At 41.7% G+C, this 18,621-nt stretch overlaps 1 protein-coding gene across 6 annotated transcripts in view; it reads right to left on the reverse strand.

Moving 5' to 3' along the window:
• The window catches only part of DVL1 (dishevelled segment polarity protein 1), a 238,124-nt gene that overhangs the window by 85,820 nt on the left and 133,683 nt on the right, over positions 1 to 18,621 (reverse strand). Inside the window, exons 1-2 of one of the 6 annotated variants that reach the window (XM_077457614.1) lie at positions 8,839 to 8,916; positions 3,878 to 4,240 (exon numbers count right to left, since the gene is read on the reverse strand). The exons of 4 other annotated variants lie outside the window; for them this stretch is intronic. In XM_077457614.1, coding sequence (XP_077313740.1) covers positions 3,878 to 4,058 — 181 coding nt within the window. In that variant the 5' untranslated portion in view covers positions 4,059 to 4,240; positions 8,839 to 8,916. Of the gene's footprint in view, positions 1 to 3,877; positions 4,241 to 8,838; positions 8,955 to 18,621 lie in introns of those variants that run through there. One more of the 6 variants, XM_077457615.1, reaches the window with a different exon arrangement.

Below are 18,621 nucleotides of genomic sequence, written 5' to 3' on the forward strand. Positions count from 1 at the left end.
ATACTTTACAGTAAGAACAACAGAGCGCTAGCGCCTCTAAACTTAAAGGGCCATTACATTTAAATAACACCATGTAGATTACATAAAAAAATTATAACGGTAATCATGAATAAATATGTAAAACTAAAAAAGCCTTCAAATGACCACAAGAAGTACAAATCATGGCTGCAGTTTTTCATCCAAGTACAGCTGTAGTGCAACAATCCACCTCATTCACTTACGTCAGTTCTCTAGTGATCTGGGAACCCTTTTTGCTAACCTATTTAGGACACACACCCTACAAGTGGGTTTCTCCGCATTCAATTCGCACAGCAGAATTGGAGCCGGTTCACATATCTCCGCAGCAGCTCTGGTGTGATTTGTGCTGGGGCCCTGTGCATCTTTTGTTCTGTTTTAGGTCCGAATTCAGCCAAAAATTCAGCCTGAAATGGACCTGAAACAGTGAACGAGGACACAACGGACTCCTGCTGTGAGCTGATGCGTGCTCATATGTGAACTCAGCCTAAATGTGAAGAACTATCAGGCTGCAGGAGAAGAAAGAAATCAGATTGAGATAAAACAAATCTAAACCCAAAAACAAAAATGTAATATACAGTAGTACCTTGGATTACAAACATAATTCGTTCCAGAATCATGCCTGTAATCCAAAGCACTCATATATATATATTCCCCATAGGAATCAATGGAAACTCAGAAAATTCACTGCTAATGTATGCAGTGTCACAGCTACCATATGCAGTACCGCATGTGGCCAGAGGTGGGGGGGGGGGCGCCGGAGACAAGCGCAAAAACATTTGGAGATGCTCGGAGTGGCTCCGAGCGTCCCCGATGCCCCTCCGCTTCTGGCCACATGCGGTACTGAACACCCCAGAGGCTTGAATCCTGCTCGTCTTGCGAGACAATGCTCACAAATCAAGCCAGGATTTAAAAAAAAAAAAAAACTGCTTGTATTGCGAAACCGCGTTACTTGCAATCCAAGTTTTACTGTATTGCAGCTTGCCAATCCCTAAATGTGGTGGTTGCATTCATTTTCTTTTTTTCCCCTAGTGTACCAGCCAGTAATACACTTCCTGTCTTGGGGTGGCTCCATTTTATGGAGCAACAATGGATCCACCAATATAAATCTGCCCTCCAAAAATACAATTTCTGCCTCCCCACTGCCAAGCCTATTTTATCACTCTCATTAACACCCTCTCACGCAGTCCCCGTCAACTCTTTTCTACCTTTAATTCTCTACTTCGTCCTTCATTACCTCCACCTATTAACTTACTCACTGCCCAGGAGATTTCACATCACTTCAGAAATAAGAATGATATAATTTGTGACAATATCTCCACTGTGCAGATATAGTTACATAGTTATCTCACTCACTTTACACTCCTTGTCCAACTGTACAATCAATGCTTCCCTTGTTTAACCCAGTTACTTTTGAGGAAGTCATTAAACCCTTTTCTACCGTCCACTTAACCACCTGCCCCCTGGACCCTGTTCCCTAGCAAATACTACGGTAGCCCTCTGGCTCTATCCTACAATCTTTAACTCATATCTTCAATCTCTCCCTCTCTACTGGCTTCTTCCCCAACCCTCTAAAACAATGGTCTTCAAACTGCATCCCGGGGGCCGAATGTGGCCCTTTGCTTGCCTTTATCTGGCCTTTGCGGCACTATTCCACCAGCTGACAACAATGATAGAGCACCATTACCCCTACTGACACCAAAAATAGGGGCGCTATTCTTCTTATCAATATCAACAATGGGGCACTATTCCCCCCATTAAAGCCAATGAATGGAGCACTGATGCCAGTGCATTTTTTACTCCTCTACTCCACTTAAAGCCTGAAGGACAATAAACCGGCTCTTTGGAAATCTCTGCTCTAAAACATGCACTGGTCACCCCCCCATACCTAAAAAAGCCTCACTGGACACCCCCCCCCCCCGCCTCCATCAATCTTAACCAAATTTCCTTACTCCCTTTTGCCTCCAAACTCCTTGAAAGTCTAGTCTACAACTGACTGAGCTGCCACCTCATTGAGAATAACCTTTTTGATCCCCTTCAGTCTGAATTTTGCACACAACACTCCACAGGAACTGCTCTCCTAAAACACACAAACGACTTACTAACAGCTAAAACCAATGGTCACTATCCTGTACTTTTACTCTTGGACCCCTCTGCTGTCTTTGATACAGTTGACCACCTCCTCAAAAATAAAAAATAAACGAAAAAAATAAAAACTCTATTCTCCTGGTCTCTGACCTGTCCTTTCAGGCCCACATCCAATCCCTGTCCAAATCATGCCACCTCAACATCTCCAGAATAAGCCCCTTTTTAACCAATGACACCACAAAGCTTCTAGTTCACTCCCTGGTCATCTCTCGCCTCAACTAATGCAACTCCCTCCTCATTGGATTTCCTTTACATAGGCTATCCCCCCTTCAGTCCATCATGAATGCTGTTGCCAGACTCATCCATCTTACCAACCGCTCAGCGTCTGCTACCCCTCTCTGCCCATCTAGCCACTGGCTTCTGCTCACCCAACAAATAAAACACAAAGTACTACCAACCCAACTCTGCCTCTAGCTACACCACTAACCTGGTCTCAAAATATCAACCAAACCGATCTCATCGCCCCCCCCCCCCCCCTCAAATCCCCTATCCTCTAGCTCCCTTGTCACCTCCTCCCATGCATGCCTCCAGGACTTCTCCTGAGCTTCTCTCATCCTTTGGAACCCCCTACCCCAATCTGTCTATCTCCTAATCTATCCATCTTTAGACAATCCCTGAAAATCTCTTTAAAGAAGCCTATCCTGCTTCTAACTTATACGCTTTGTTTTTACCTTTTCTATCAGCTCACCCCCCACAATTATTACCTTTTGTATCACTTGACCCTCCCTCATAGATTGAGAAGCTCTAACAAGCAGGGCCCTATTATTCCTCTTGTATCAAATTGTATTGTAACTGTAACATAAATTTTGTAAAGCGCTGCTCAAACTGTTGGCGCTATATAAATCCTGTATAATAATAATAATAATCTAAGCATCCTTGTCAGTATTAAAGTTGAACTAAAGGCAGCAATACTCACCTATACGGTCTGATGCCAACTAGGTCACTCACCGGCATCATCTCCCAGGCTTCTTCTGGGTGCTGAGCTGTCTTGATTGGCCGGTGCGGGATGTTGTTATTCCAGAGCATGCACAGGAGAGCAGTCATCCTGGCATACAGGCCCTGTGCTGGATTGTAAACTGAATTGTGCATTCGCAGCTCAGCGTACAATCTACAGAGCATTACAAACTCACGTAAATGTATTTTATTGCAGAAGAGGCACTGCTTGTCTTTTTTACAATAAAGATGTCTGTTCATGGTTTTTATATTTAGCCTTTAGTTCCACTTCAACTGATCTGACTCTTCTATCACTTTTGCTGGACAGCATGGTCTTTTAAAGGAAGTTGAAAAAAAAAAAAAAAAAGACTTCCTGCCAGATAACCAGATGAAAATAAATGAAAAAATACATAAGGCAGCCCACCACATCTGAGGATTGGTAAGTTGCAATGTAGTACATTTTTACTTTTTGATTTAGATGAACTTTGAAGCTAGTGAAGTTTCTGGCTTTATCAGAGCAGCATTGGATTGGCGTTCAGTGACTTAGTTTTCTACTAGGAATGCCTCAGCATATTTACATTATCAAATACACTGAAAACCCCCCAAAAAAAGACAAAATCTACCACACAGACATCAGACCGGGATGACAAGGTAAGCAAGTCGCAAGGTTTGAAGAAGACATCTAAGCAGAAGCTAATGCAGGCCATGATGTGATATACTCCTTGTTCTTCCCAAAGTCTCATCACTATAAAAGCCATCAAAGATCCCGTGTAATACCTACAGTGACACACACGTGGCTGGACCTCTGGGTGACAACGAACAGGTTCTAGAGGCCACCGCAGACTGAAATGACCTCTTTGTGTGGATCTCCTTCCATGCACTGGTGGATTATATGAAAAGTGGGACCGTGGACGCTGTGGAGGGCTCCTCCCAAAGCATTCCAAGAATGAAGACGTAACCATGATAGCTCCTTGGGCAAAGGCATACAAATCCAGAAGGCTCTCCTATGTTAAGAGTATTACATGCGGCGAGGTGTTGCTAGTTATGCAGGAACAAAAAGTGCTGGGAAGACAGCATAGATCAGATTTTTCACTTAGACATGACTCGTTTTCTCTAGTATTCTGTCCATCGGATGTCCGATAATCTGCAATGATGGTGAAACAGGAAAAATAAGAATTGGCATTTTGGTGGAGTCCTAAATTTCTCAAGAGTCCCAATATTTGCAAAAACAGCTATTAAGTCAGCTCTGAATATTATAAGCAAGCCCAATACATTACTATTGTGGGCTTCAACTGTGGATCTGCTTTTAAAGATGCTAGTTGCTGGGCTGTACTTGGTATCTAGACTATCGGAGCCACTTAACCTGGAACAAGCATTCAACATGTAAAGTCAAGTCAGAATCCTTCTGTTGCACACTTATTCCAGGTCAGTGAACGTATTGCCACCATTATATCAATATGACAGCCAGGCAACTAGGATTCCCCAGAGAGGTCATCAATGGCAGCCAAAATATGGACTGGTATATGGCACTTTCCATAATGCGTTAAAGTATAATTAAAGGCAAAACTTTTTGTTGGCTTGAATAGAGTGGTGAGGGGTTAGAACCACTGTCAGTTGTGTATTGCTGTCTGTGTCCCAATTAGGAACAATCCCTCTTTCCATTTGTCCTGATTACCAATGTCTCTGGGAATGAAGGTGAAAGTGAATCCAAAATTTTAATTTGCCACCTTACATGACTTCAGAGGAAATCTTGCAATGGGGCACGTATTCCTGTGACAACTGTCTTAAACTGACCATACACTATGCAAATCTCATCTGGGTCCTGAGAAACAGGATGAAAATATGCTCAGTGGATGGCCTTGTCACCACCTAACATCCTTCCATTGAAGAATTGAAGAAGCTGGATAGTTAAAGCGGTAGCAAAGCCCGCTTTGTGATTTTTACCTACAGGTTAGCCTATAATAAGGCTTACCTGTAGGTAAAATAAATACAGTAATGCCTTGGATTAAGAGCATAATTCGTTTCAGAAGAATGCTTGTAATCCAAAGCCCTCGTATATCAAAGCGAGTTTCCCCATAGCAAATAATGGAAAATCAGATAATCTGTTCCACAGCCACTGCTTGTCTATGCAGTACCGCATGTGGCCAGAGGTGCTGGAAACACTTGGAGACACTTGGGAAAGGAGTGTCTCCGAGCGTCACAGGCGCCCCGGCACCTCTGGCCAAAACTGCGGTACTGCGTGCCCCAGCGGCTTGAATCCTGCTCGTCTTGCAAGACAATGCTTGCAATACGAGTCAGGATTTAAAAATAAACCAGCTCGTATTGCGAAACGCTCATAAACCACGTTACTCACAATCTGAGGTCCCACTCTATCTCCTAAACATGCACTGTTTAGGAGCTTTTCCCCCTGGATACAGCAACGTTGCTGGCACATGCGCTCTGAGAGTCTGGCATACCGTGCCGGACCTTCAGAGCTTCATGCCAGAATAAGGGCTCCTGAGCGCATGCATGGGAGTGATATCATCGTGGATCCGGCCACTAACACCACCGGAGCTCACGAACCTGGAAGAAAGACCAGTGGGAGATGTCAGCCCTCTCAGCGCTGACAGTGTGTCGCTGGAGGGCTTGCTTCTAAAGTAAGTATTTGCACATTATGCAATTGCCTTATGCCGCGTACACACGATCGGAATTCTCATCGGAAAAAGCTCTGATGGTTTTCCCAACGGAATTCGGCTCAAGCTGTCTTGCCTACACACGGTCACATCAAATTCCTATCGTTTATAATGCGGTGACGTACAACACGTATGATGTGACTAGAAAAAGGAAGTTCAGTAGCCAATAGCTTCTGTCTCGTAGTTGAATCTGAGCATGCATGATTTTTGGCATGTCAGAACTGCATACACATGATCACATGCATCCAATTAGGTGCAGTCGCTAAGTGAGTATTCCAACAGACATAGATATCCAAATACATTAGGTACAGCAGGAAATTTGTCCACCCAGGCTGTATAACATGGATGAAGGAAATTGTTGGATTTTTTTTTCTGAGTGAAAAAAAAAATCTTTAAAAAAATAAAATAAAAAAAAAAGATAAAAAAAACTTGGGCATCCTCCAAACTCACCTTTAAGCCTGAACTCCTGCTTGTTTGTACTCCACTGAGATGTAGGCTGGGTTAACATTAACACAGCTTATTGGAGTACAGAAAAGGGGGATTTCTCTCACAATGAGATAATATCCTCTCACTTCCTGTTGAGTCTACAGGACAGGAAGTGTAGGGAAAGCTCCCTAATGAGACGCAGATAAAAAATGCCAGTGTTTTTTTTTCCCCCAGATCGATCCAGAATAAAAAAAAGCATTAGGCTTTAGATATACTTTGAGCTTTCCAATGCATACAACTGAAACACAAAAAAAAAATGTTCTACTATACTATATGTAATATATTCAGTATGTTACAGAAAACAATAGAAAAATGTAATTGCAAGCCCTTGGTAAGAGGATCTTCACTCCCCATTATATGTCCCTGTTTATAATAACTGCAAGTGCAGTGCAGTAAGAGCCCTTTCACACTGGGGCGGTGCGGAGCGTTAGCAGTAAAGCGTCGCAAGTTTTAGCGGTGCTTTACCGCTGTTATAGCGGCTCTTTGGCACCCCTAGAGGGGAGCTTTTAACCCCCCAGCGGCGCCCATTTATTTCAAAGGGCAGGAGCGGTGAAGGAGCACTGTATACACCGCTCCTGCACCGCCCCAAAGATGCTGCTTGCAGGACTTTTTTTCCTGTCCTGCAAGCGCACCGCCCCAATGTGAAAGCACTCAGGCTCACACACCGGGGCTGCAGAAGAGGCCATTTACAGGCACTATTTTTAGCATGAAAACGCCTGTAAAGCTCCTCAGTGTGAAAGGGGTCTGAGTGCAGAAACTTATGGTGCCCATACACTAGATGAAAAATCGTTCAAAAAAATCTCTTTTGGACAGTTTGCTCTTTTTTTGCCCAGTTAATGGACACAAATCGAAAATTGGTGGTGACCTTTTTGAGCCAAAAAAAAAAATTGAATGAAAAAGTTTGGAAAACTTCTCCCGAACAGATGATAAATTGCAAGGTTAATGTGTTTCTGAACTGTTGGTACTGCACATATGTGACCCAGAACAAAAAACAAAAATGAGAAACTGATTCGCTTATGTCCATTGAACGATTTAGCATGCGAAATTCAGTCATTACATGATGGCAAGAACAGTTGCTCTCACGACCGCATGTTCGCTTTTCGAAAACGTGTTCAAATGATTTTTCAACTGGTGTATGGCCAGCATAAGGACCCACACTGACTGATCAGGTCCGCCTGTCAGTTTTTTAGATGGACCTGATCAGAAGCTCCATGTAAGTCTATAGGCAGGCGGACATGCGTACATTGACATTCACTCACTTTAGAGTCCATCCAGGCCTGGAAAAAAAGAGAAACGCACTGCGATCAAACCTGATGTAAACGGACGCAAGTCCATTGTCCCCCGGCCACCCACAGATCACACATGGATCCGGAAAGGTCCGCTGTCAAAATGCAGGGAAAAAAATAAATAAAAAAATAGAAAAACCATCCAATTCTGCTTTGATTCAGCTGGGGGTCTGTTCATGGATCCCTCCTGCTGAACTGACCAGAAGGGCCCTTAATTAGTTAACTAATTAGAAGATCTACTAATCAATGTCAAGATTACAGCAAAGCCCACCTATAATCCACTGTGAAATGTTTTAGTGCAGAAACTTACAGCAACCAGAGTTACAAATACAAACTGGTAATTCTAAAAGGTTACCATAAAGCTGACCACACATTATACAATCTAATTGTACAATCTCCTTTAGATCTACCAATTAAAAAGTTTTTTTTTGTTCATTTTTTTATGAGGTGTAACAACCTGCGTGATTGGATAAAAATTGATTGGACTGTATGGGTTTGTCGCATATTACATGGTTTTGGAAAATCTAAATGAGATTGTACTGGTGTACAGGGATTGTGCAATTGGATTGCAGCATGTATGGTCACCCTAAATTTCTGCACTAAAACAATTTGGAGTGAATTATAGGTCAGCATTGCTCCTTCTGCAATATTTGTACTTTGCTACTTTTTCATAAATAGAACAAAACACTCAAAGTGGGAACTCGAATGAATTAGAAGCACAGATTTCTAATAAAACTATTCTCACCATGTACCGTAATAAATCTAGGTGTAAATCAATATGCTTTGTTTTTGTAACAGTCCACTTCAATGACAAACTTGGTGGGCATACACCAAACAATCTGGTTAAACAATTCCCTACAGAGTCAGACAGAACAACTGAATCTATGAACTATTAAAAACATACTGTGTCATCCCAATGGATTTTGAGCAAAACTGATCTAACTCATTGTGATTGGTCGGGAAAATGCGATCATTGGAAAGCAGATAGATCAATATGATCGTAAAGTGTATGGCTCACCGAACAATCTTTGATATTATGATTATTGGTCTCCCGTTAATCAATGACCAATACGATTGTATATTAAGTTGTTTCATGTATGGCCACCATTACACAGGCAAAAGAAAACTTCCAGTGCTATAAATCAGCTGATTACTAAGCAGTGCTATACAAAACAAGTAAAAAAACATGCTACAAAAGGTGTGAAGATCCCACATACAAGCACTTGTAAAAATGATTTCTATGACCCCGCTACACGTCTCAGTATCATACATGTTATCAGGAATACTCTGTTACTTACATGCTCTGGCTGAACACTGTTCAGAATACTCAGTGCACAATGCAGCTACATTCCAGAAACTCCCAAGCAAAGCTACCTGCAAAACACACTGATACCTCCTCCTCTGCTCCATGCCCCTACCTCCCCGTCTCTGTGAGGTCACTGTGCCAACCAGCCAATCAGAACAGAGTATGTAAATACCCCCCTGCGCTGAAGCTAGATACAGCCTTAGGTTCTGTTTTTTTTGGAGATTTGCAGCTTCAGAAGTGTCTGTCCTCAGGGTATGAATGAGGATGGAGTGAAATCCACGATTGTCTCATAGAAGCTGCTCTGCTACTGCACTTTTTTTCCTAAAGAAGTGATTAAACATTCTCTTTGATGCTGGTATACTATGACCCGATGTCCCCAATGACAATGAGCCGGATACATTCTTACTAACAGTAGTAATCAGGAGCTTTGCCTCTTCCACCCTAATACTGCTCATTAAGAATTACGCCTTGATGGATACACCACAGAGCAGAGGGGTTTTTATCGTGACAAATTTGAAATATTTTACCCCATAATTACTGGAAGGTGGGGTACAAAGAAATTATTATTATTATTATTACTAATACTATCAGACATTATTATTATTATTAATACCATCAGACATTATTATTATTAATACTATCAGAAATTATTATTACTAATACCATCAGAAATTATTATTATTATTGTTATTATTATTAATACTATCAGAAATTATTATTATTATTATTATTATTATTAATACTATCAGGAAATTATTATTATTAGTATTAATAATAATAATAATAATAATAATAATAATTTCTGATAGTAATAATAATAATTTCTGATATTATTATTATTATTATTATTATTATTATTAATAATAATAATACTATCAGAAATTATTATTATTAATACTATCAGAAATTATTATTAATACTATCAGAAATTATTAATATTATCTGTAATCTTTTCTGAATACTGAACCACCTGCATGCTTTTGTGTACTCTTCTCTTTGGACTGGCTTTTCAATGTGTTTTGCCAAATGTGGAGGAGGACAGCTGTTAGGGGGATAGAGAGTTTGGGATAAAGAGTTGTTAGGGGGGACAGATGCTAGGGGGATAGAGTGTGGGGATGGACTGATGTTAGGGGGATAGAGTGTGGGGAATGTACTGATGTTAGGGGGATAGAGTGTGGGGATGTACTGATGTTAGGGGGATAGAGTGTGGGGATGGACTGATGTTAGATAAACAGAGGTTGGGGATGGACTGATGTTAGGGGGATAGAGTGTGGGGAATGTACTGATGTTAGGGGGATAGAGTGTGGGGATGGACTGATGTTAGATGAACAGAGGTTGGGGATGGACTGATGTTAGGGGGATAGAGTGTGGGGATGGACTGATGTTAGGGGGATAGAGTGTGGGGATGGACTGATGTTAGGGGGATAGAGGGTCAGAGATGGACTGATGTTAGGGGGATAGAGTGTGGGGATTGGAATGATGCAAGGGGGATAGAGGGTCAGAGATGGACTGATGTTGGATGGACAGAGGTTAGCAGACAGAATGATGTTGGGGGGATAAAGTGTGGGTGATAAAACCGATGTTAGGGGGACAGAGTGTTACAGATGGGCCGATATTAGATGGACAGTAGTTGGCATTTGTGGGGGATAAATAAATGGAAGGTTTACAGAGTGTGGGAGATAGAGCTAATAAGGAATAGAATGTAGGAGAGGTGAAGAGACATTGATGGGACAGTCTGTGGGGGTAAGAGATGTTAATTGGACATTATATGGGGGAGAATGATCACCACACACCGAGTGACCTGGAATTGGAACTTCTAAAAATGAATCATCACTCTCTCACAAAGTATTTTCAAAACTATTGGGACTGCCGCCGAGATTCTTTCCTGCACGCACAGAAGAATATGATAAACAGCAAAAATGTATTTATTTGAAGTCATTTTTCCCCATTCCCCTTACGGCTCATTTATTAAGAATGTTGATTATAGCACGTTCCCCAAAAGCTTTTAAACAGCACATAAAATGCAGCTGTCATATGCCTCATTAATCTTAGGCTTCAGTTAGATACTCTCCCTATTTACAACCCTACGGTTTTGTTTTTGTTGAAAACTGGAATCTCTCTACTTGTGAAGATCATTATTTGGAGATAGAATACGATATAGGTTAACCAGAACATGCAATACCTTGTAAAATACTGCAATGGTCTTAAAGGGCACCTTTGAGTATCTTTACAAGTCTGCATTGGTAAATTCCTGACATGTCGCAATATACAGCATCATTTGTTGATGAAAGATCTACATTTTAAAGCAGAACTCCAAGCAAAAGGGGAAGCTCTGCTTATTTGCCCCCCCCCCCCCCTCCAATGCCACATTTGGCATCTTTTGGGGGTAGGGTGAAGCAGGTACCTGTTTTTGACTTCGCTGTGGCAAGATCCCTTGGAAGTTGGGCCCCCCTCCTCCTTCCCCTGCTATCGGGACATTCACAAAGTGCAATGTGCTTCACTCATGCACTGTAGTGAATTGGCTGTGAAGCCGCAAGGCTTAGAAGGAATGTGTATTTTTTTTGTGCATTATTATACCATATGCAGAGTCAAAGGTGAGCGATACTAGCCTTCATTTTGCTCATACGGCTCTGCAGTAATGCAATAGAAGAAACACGGAGGAGGAGGGAAGGAGGGTAGTGTAATTTTACATTGTGTATGTGCCCACATGTGTGACTCTATAGTAACATGGGCTATACAGATAAAAAAAGAAAAAGGAAGACTTGAAGAGCTTAGAAGGGAACTGCAACTGCAGCATGCTCAGCAGATGACAACAGCTGGCCTACACAATCTCAGGCTGCAATGGGGACATAGAGGAGATGGGAGGGACAGCTGAAGGCAGAATAATCCAGGTATATTTCACTCTACACAATATGAATGCTTTAGTGGCTTTGTGAGTGTGCACACTCTGTTATATAGCAAGCAATGAGAGTTTTACATTGAATGACACTTTAAGTGCTCACTCACACTACATGCTTTGGACCGCATTGGTCAACACAGTCCCAGTACATGGACGAAGCAAAGCCATGTTGTCTATAGTTTCAGTTTATACCAATGTGCTACGTTGGGGTTTGCTGAAAAAAAACAGGCTTAATTCCATTGCCCTGAAGCACATTTTGATGCACTGCAGTGACCAAGTTGCAGAAAAAGTAATGTGTCTCCCAAAAAAAACGCTCCCCCAATGTACATGAAAACACACTCCAGTGCATGCAAAAATGCACCACAATGCACATCCTCTGTGCATGTCAATGCATATGCACTGAAGTGCATGCTGTGGTGTAGAGCTGCACAATTAATCGTTAAAAAAATGGTGATCTTGATTCAACCCCTGACCATCTCTATTGCAGAGTTTGCTGATTCTTTCATATAACAAGTGGAGAGACTTATCTGCTCACTCAGCTGTTAAAAGAAAACATCTGGGCAGTCTGCCAAGTTTTTAAAATGAAACATTGTAACTAACTCTTCCTTCTTGGATCAAAGGAGAAACTTCTGTGTGTAAAGAAAAAAAAATCCAGGCAGTCTGCCAAGTTTTTAAAATGAAACCTTGTAACTAATGGTCCTTCTTAGATCAAATGGGAAACTTCTGCATAAAGAAAAAAATCCAGGCAGTCCGCCAAGTTTTTAAACAACCTGTAAATGCAGGACGTTTAACCTCTTAATCCCCCTGACGGTATTCCCGAGTCTGGTTCGGGGTGGAATTTTCATACCAAAAGCGGTATCCCCGAGCCAGACTCGGGACTGCATCGCTGGATCCAGGAGGACGTTTACTCACCTTCTCCCTCGGATCCAGCGTTGTCTCCCCGCTGTACGAGCGAGCTGTGTCTCGCTCGATGCATCACATCGCCGATCTCCGTGCCCTGCGAGCGTTGCGACGCACGGGGACGGAGATCGGCGCCAAATTCAAAAAGTAAAACAGACAGTATACATACAGTATAATGTAATCTTACAGATTACATTGCTGTATGTAAATATTTCACATCCCCGTTGTCCCTAGTGGTCTGCCCAGTGTCCTGCATGCAGTTTTATGTAATAAAAACTGTTCTTTATGCCTGGAAACTGGAGATTGTCCATAGCAACCAAACTGTCCTTTTACATCAAAAATGGTTTTAGACCAGCTAGAAAACAGCGATAATAAATTTGAATCACTCGCAGAATTGAGCGATAGCGATTTGTGGGGAGATCCGTCATCAAATACTGAAAAGTAATGACAGTGACAATTCTGCAACTGAGAAAATTTCAGTGTTTTTGATTTGATTACATTATTGAATAATTTTTATTATTGTTATATTATTATTTGGTACAATTATTTATAATTATTTATTATATTATAATTTATGATTTCATTTTTCAAACTTTATCATACCCGGGATGTCTGCTAGACTCTGGTTTGGACAGATTTAAGTGAGTTATTCCTAAGAATTGCAGGACTACAATATAAAACGCCAAATTTTCATGCAAAATAATGGTACCGCTTTTAGCACCTAAAATCCGAAATAATCATACCGCCAGGGAGGTTAAAGTCTAAATCTTTTTCTGACACTTGTTTCTTAAGTTAAAAGCAATATTTTCTGCTAGAAAATGACTTGGAACCCCCAAACATTTTATATATTTTAGCAGAGACCCTAGGGAATAAAATGTCAATTGCTGCAATATTTTATGTCACACTGTATTTGCCCAGTGCTCTTTCAAATGCAATTTTTTGGGGGAAAAAATACACTTCAATGAATAAAAAAGAAACGAAACAGTAAAATTAGCCCAATTTTTCTTTTGTTTTAATGTGAAATGTTACGCCGCAAGAATCGTGATCTATCTTTTAAGCAAAAAAATTGTGATTCTCATTTTTGAAAGAATCGTGCAGCTCTACTGCGGTGTAAGGTCTAGTTCACACCAGCAGCATTGGGCTGCTTTGCCCAACACATGAACAAGACATCCGTCTTATGTCTTACGGCTTCAGTTTACACCAACATGCTGCGCTGGTGTGCACTGAGAAAAAGCAGAGCATGTTGCATGTCTGCGCAGCACATTCCAACACACTGAAATGTATTGCAATGCACTGCAGCACACAAAAGTTACATACAGGGATAAAAAAAAAAAAGGACGTAGTCCATGTCAAGAATGCATTGCAGTGCAAAGCCATATGTGTTCACAACACACACCAGAGGTTGCATGCTATCAGCACAATAAAGTATGCTGAGTGATGTACAGTAAAGAGGCCTAACACCTACTTAAAAAAACAGTCCTCAAATACCAGCCAACTGATTTTACCTAAACTGTACATTTTAAGAGATCCTGGACCTTTGCTTTTCCCCCTAGCTATAACAGTAGGAACATTTGAAAGGAGCAAATGCAAGTCACCCATGGTCACACCAGTGGTCCATCACTATGAGATCTGTAGCTATACTGTATTTTCACATCTTTCTTCTTGCAGTGAGTACAGTACGTTCATGAAATATTCCATCCCACTTATTAATGTAATTACCTACTTTTCTTTTGGAGTACAGAATATATTTCTGGCAATACTAGAACCCCCCCCAGATTTTACTTTTTAAAAAGCCTTCAGGAAAAGAGTCACCTCCAACCCAGCTGTTACTCAGCCAATCACCAGGAAGACCGTCTACAATCTTTCTTTTGGTTGTCTCTTTTTTCCATTAATTTGAACAAATTGTGTGAAACTAAAGACAAATTGTATAGAACCAATATGGATGGCTTGACCTAGGTGTCCCTGAAAACCCCCTTAGGCTTTTCTCTTCCTACAAAGCCATCTTCCACTTTGAAAGGACATGATACTATTATAGAGTTCCTTTAACAGAGACATTCAAAAGGCCTGTCAATGTGTAAAGCACAGTTTCTCTAAGTGTGGTCACCGGTGGAACTCAATATTACTCCCATTAAGGAGCTTTCCCCTCACTTCCGTACACATAAGGAGCTATGAAATCTCTCCAAAGGGATTAAACAAAACATTTACCCCTTGTGAGAATACCCCTCCACTTTAGTTTCAGCAACAACTGAAAAATGTTAGATTTCAAGAGACGACAGTCTCTAAAACAGAAAGGGAGAATGGCTCCCAACAACTCCAGCAGGGTCACAGATTATAATAAAAAGTGACAGTTTTCTACCCTTCCTCACTAAAACAAAACTTAGCTGTGGCAGGTGTTACCCTTTATCCTACCTCCTCTGCCTCACAAGTGCACTACCATTCAACTTAACCCTTATATTTTCCTTTGGGATTCATAAAGTATTTTGATATGCAACCTTCTAACCCCTGGCCCTAATGCCGCGTACACACGATCGGAATTTTGGTCGGAAAAAGCTCTGATGGTTTTCCCGAAGGAATTCCAACGGGATTTCGCTCAAGCTGTCTTGCGGTTACAAATTCCAACCGTCAAGAACACAGTGACGTACAACATGTATGACGGGACTAGAAAAAGGAAGTACAATACTTCCATCTCATAGTTGAATCTGAGCATGTGTGAGTTTTTGCACGTCGGAATTGCATGCACACAAACGCATTTTCGGATAGGAAGTTTTTTCAACCGAAAAATTGAGAACATGCTCTCAATCTTTTGCTGGCCGCAATTCGGCCAGCAAAAGTCAGATGGAGCATACACACAATCGCATTTTCCGACCAAAAGTTCTCATCAGTCTTTTGCTGGCCGAATTTCCAATCGTATGTACGTGGCATAGGGTGAACTCTAACGTAAACCTAAAAGCAGAAGTCAGTTTGAAAGAAACTGAAATGAATAACCCAGCTACACACAAAAAAATAAAGAAATAAAAAAAAGTTTTTGCTGTACTTGTAGTCCTCTCTGCCAATAGATGTCAGTAGTCTTCCCAGTTGAATAATCCCCAGGGTCATTCAACCCACTTCCTGTAACTCCCCGTTTTCTTAGAAACACCCGCTTGGGGGGAGTGGGGGGGTGCATTATCATGGAGGCCTGAGCGTAGAGTACCATTAAACTTAACAGCATTCACATGTCCTTACACGAGAGTCATTCTGTGAAGTAGAAGGGCAGTCCTCTGTCGCCACTGGTGGAGAAAAGGAGGTGTCCGTGCTATCGCTAAAATAGTCAGACGTGGAAAAACTATATGCATAATTGATTAAAATAAATAAATGCAGGGGAAGACTTTTAAGTGGCAGGGCTGGGGGTCCTTTGAAGCCGGAATTTTGCTTTAATCCGCCAAACCTAGTTAACACCCAAAAAGTAAACCATCACCTGAAGTTTCAGGCTGATACTTACCTTATCAGGCAGCTACTTTGTATCTCACAAAAGTGAGTACACCCCTCGCATTTTTGTAAATATTTTATCATATCTTTTCATGTGACAGCACTGAAGAAATTATACTTTGCTACAATGTAAAGTAGTGAGTGTACAGCTTGTAGAACAGTGTAAATTTGCTGTTGTCTGAAAATAACTCAACACACAGCAATTAATGTCTAAACCACTGACAACAAAAGTGAGTACACCCCTAAGTGAAAATGTCCAAATTGGGCCCAATTGGCCATTTTCCCTTCCTGGTATCATGTGACTCGTTAGTGTTACAATGTCTCAGATGTAAATGAGGAACAGTTGTGATAAATTTGGTGATATCGCTCTCACTCTCCCATACTGTTCACTAGAAGTACAACATGGCACCTCATGCCAAAGAACTCTCAGAGGATCTGAAAAAGAGAATTGTTGCTCTACATAAAGATGGCCTAGGCTATGAGAAGATTGCCAAGATCCTGAAACTGAGCTGCAGCATAGTGGCCAATACCATACAGCAGTTTAACAAGACAGGTTTTGTGACACAACGCGTAGGGCATGGTCAGATACATACAGCGGACCGGAAGTGACACAAGAGGAGTCTGTTACACCGTGTTTGCAGTTTACAAGCTCTTTTAAACCGCTTTTAATGTAAGAATCCATTTGGCTTTTGAATACATTTGTATTGTTTATACATTTTACATTTTTTTGTTCTCATATAATATTTGGAACCTTGAGATGATCATGTAATTGGGAGCCCCGAAGGGAAAGTTTGGCACCATCATATGGAGTTGTGATCCTGGTCTAACACCATCCAGAATCAGAACCTTCAACATGCCTGGAAATTGGAGATTTGGAGCCGTCAGCCTGCCTTCACCATAGGAGATCAATAAGTCTGATTATACTTCTTATTGGGGTAAGAGCTCTGGGAGCAATAAGCTATTGCAAAGCCACGGTGATTGTGTTTAGAAGAATTTGTTTATATTTCTTAGAAGAATCGCTTCACCACACCTGATATTTTGGACTTTGATCACCGATTCCATTGTCATACGTGTTTAACTGTTTTATCACATTATTGATTAACTATTTACACTATTCATAATTTAGGAAGTTGTGCCGATTACTTCTACTGATGTTTACTCTTGTGCACTGTGTGCACTTTAGGTCCAGCAGCAGCTTTTCACCTTTTTATTTTTTATTACAATTTTTATTATTCACTTGGTAGCGCAAGGAACCACACCCTCCACAAAGAAGTTGAGTGCACGTTCTCAGCGTTATATCCAGAGGTTATATTTGGGAAATAGAAGTATGATTTCTGCCAGCATTGCTGCAGAGGATGAAGGGGTGGGGGGTCAGCCAGTCAGTGCTCAGACCATACACCGCACATTGCATCAAATTGTTCTACATGGCTGTCGTCCCAGAAGGAAGCCTCTTCTAATGATGATGCACAATAAAGCCCACAGTTTGCTGAAGACAAGCAGACTAAGGAAATGGATTAATGGAGCCATTTTCTGTGGTCTGATGAGACCAAGATAAACTTATTTGGTTCACATGATGTCAAGCGTCTGTGGTGGCAACTAGGTGAGGAGTACAAAGACAAGTGTGTCTTCCCTACAGTCAAGCATGGTGGTGGGAGTGTCATGGTCTGGGGCTGCACGAGTGCTACCAGTGTTCTATCGGATACAGCCCGCCATCGAAACGTGCCCGCGCATGCACAGTATGGAATTGCACTACAGCTGATTTGCTAATCAGCTGGCCTGATGCAACCATGGTGCAGGCGCACATCGTAGAAGGTATCTCAATGGGAAATACCATTTAACAGGCACAATTGAAACCTATACAAACAGTGGTGGGAGACGGTAGTTGTCCGATTGTGCATCGCTTCTGTAGGCCGGCTTGTGGCTGTGTTGAAGGGCTGGTTTTGTCTGTGTTCAACACACCAAACCTGCCCTGCAACAGACAAAACCAGGCCATCTGCACACTGTAAAGCTGCCCCGCAACAGTGAGGCACAATCTGACAACTACAGTCTCCCTCTGCTGTTTGTACAAGTTTCAATTGTGCCCGTGAAATGTTATCTCCGATTGAGCGATACCTCCTACAATATGCGTATGCGCCATGGTTACCTCAGGCCAACTGATTGGCAAATCAGCTGGAGTGTCCTTCAATACTGCTCATGCACGGGCACTTTTCGATGGCGAGCACTATCCAATAGAACCCTGGCACTAGGAAGCTACAGTTCATTGAGGAAACCATGAATGTCAACATGTACTGTGACATACTGAAGCACAGCATGATCCCCTCCCTTCAGAGACTGGGCCGCAGGGCAGTATTCCAACATGATGACGACCCCAAACACCCCTTCAAGATGACCACTGCCTTGCTAAAGAAGCTGAGGGTAAAGGTGATGGACTGGCCAAGGAGGTCTCCAGACCTAAACCCCATTTAGCATCTGTGGGGCATCCCCAAATGGAAGGTGGAGGAGTGCAAGGTC

The sequence above is a fragment of the Lithobates pipiens genome, unplaced genomic scaffold, assembly GCF_037356315.1.
Source record: "Lithobates pipiens isolate NorthernLeopardFrog02 unplaced genomic scaffold, aLitPip1_a1.2 Scaffold_27, whole genome shotgun sequence".
Taxonomy (NCBI): domain Eukaryota; kingdom Metazoa; phylum Chordata; class Amphibia; order Anura; family Ranidae; genus Lithobates; species Lithobates pipiens.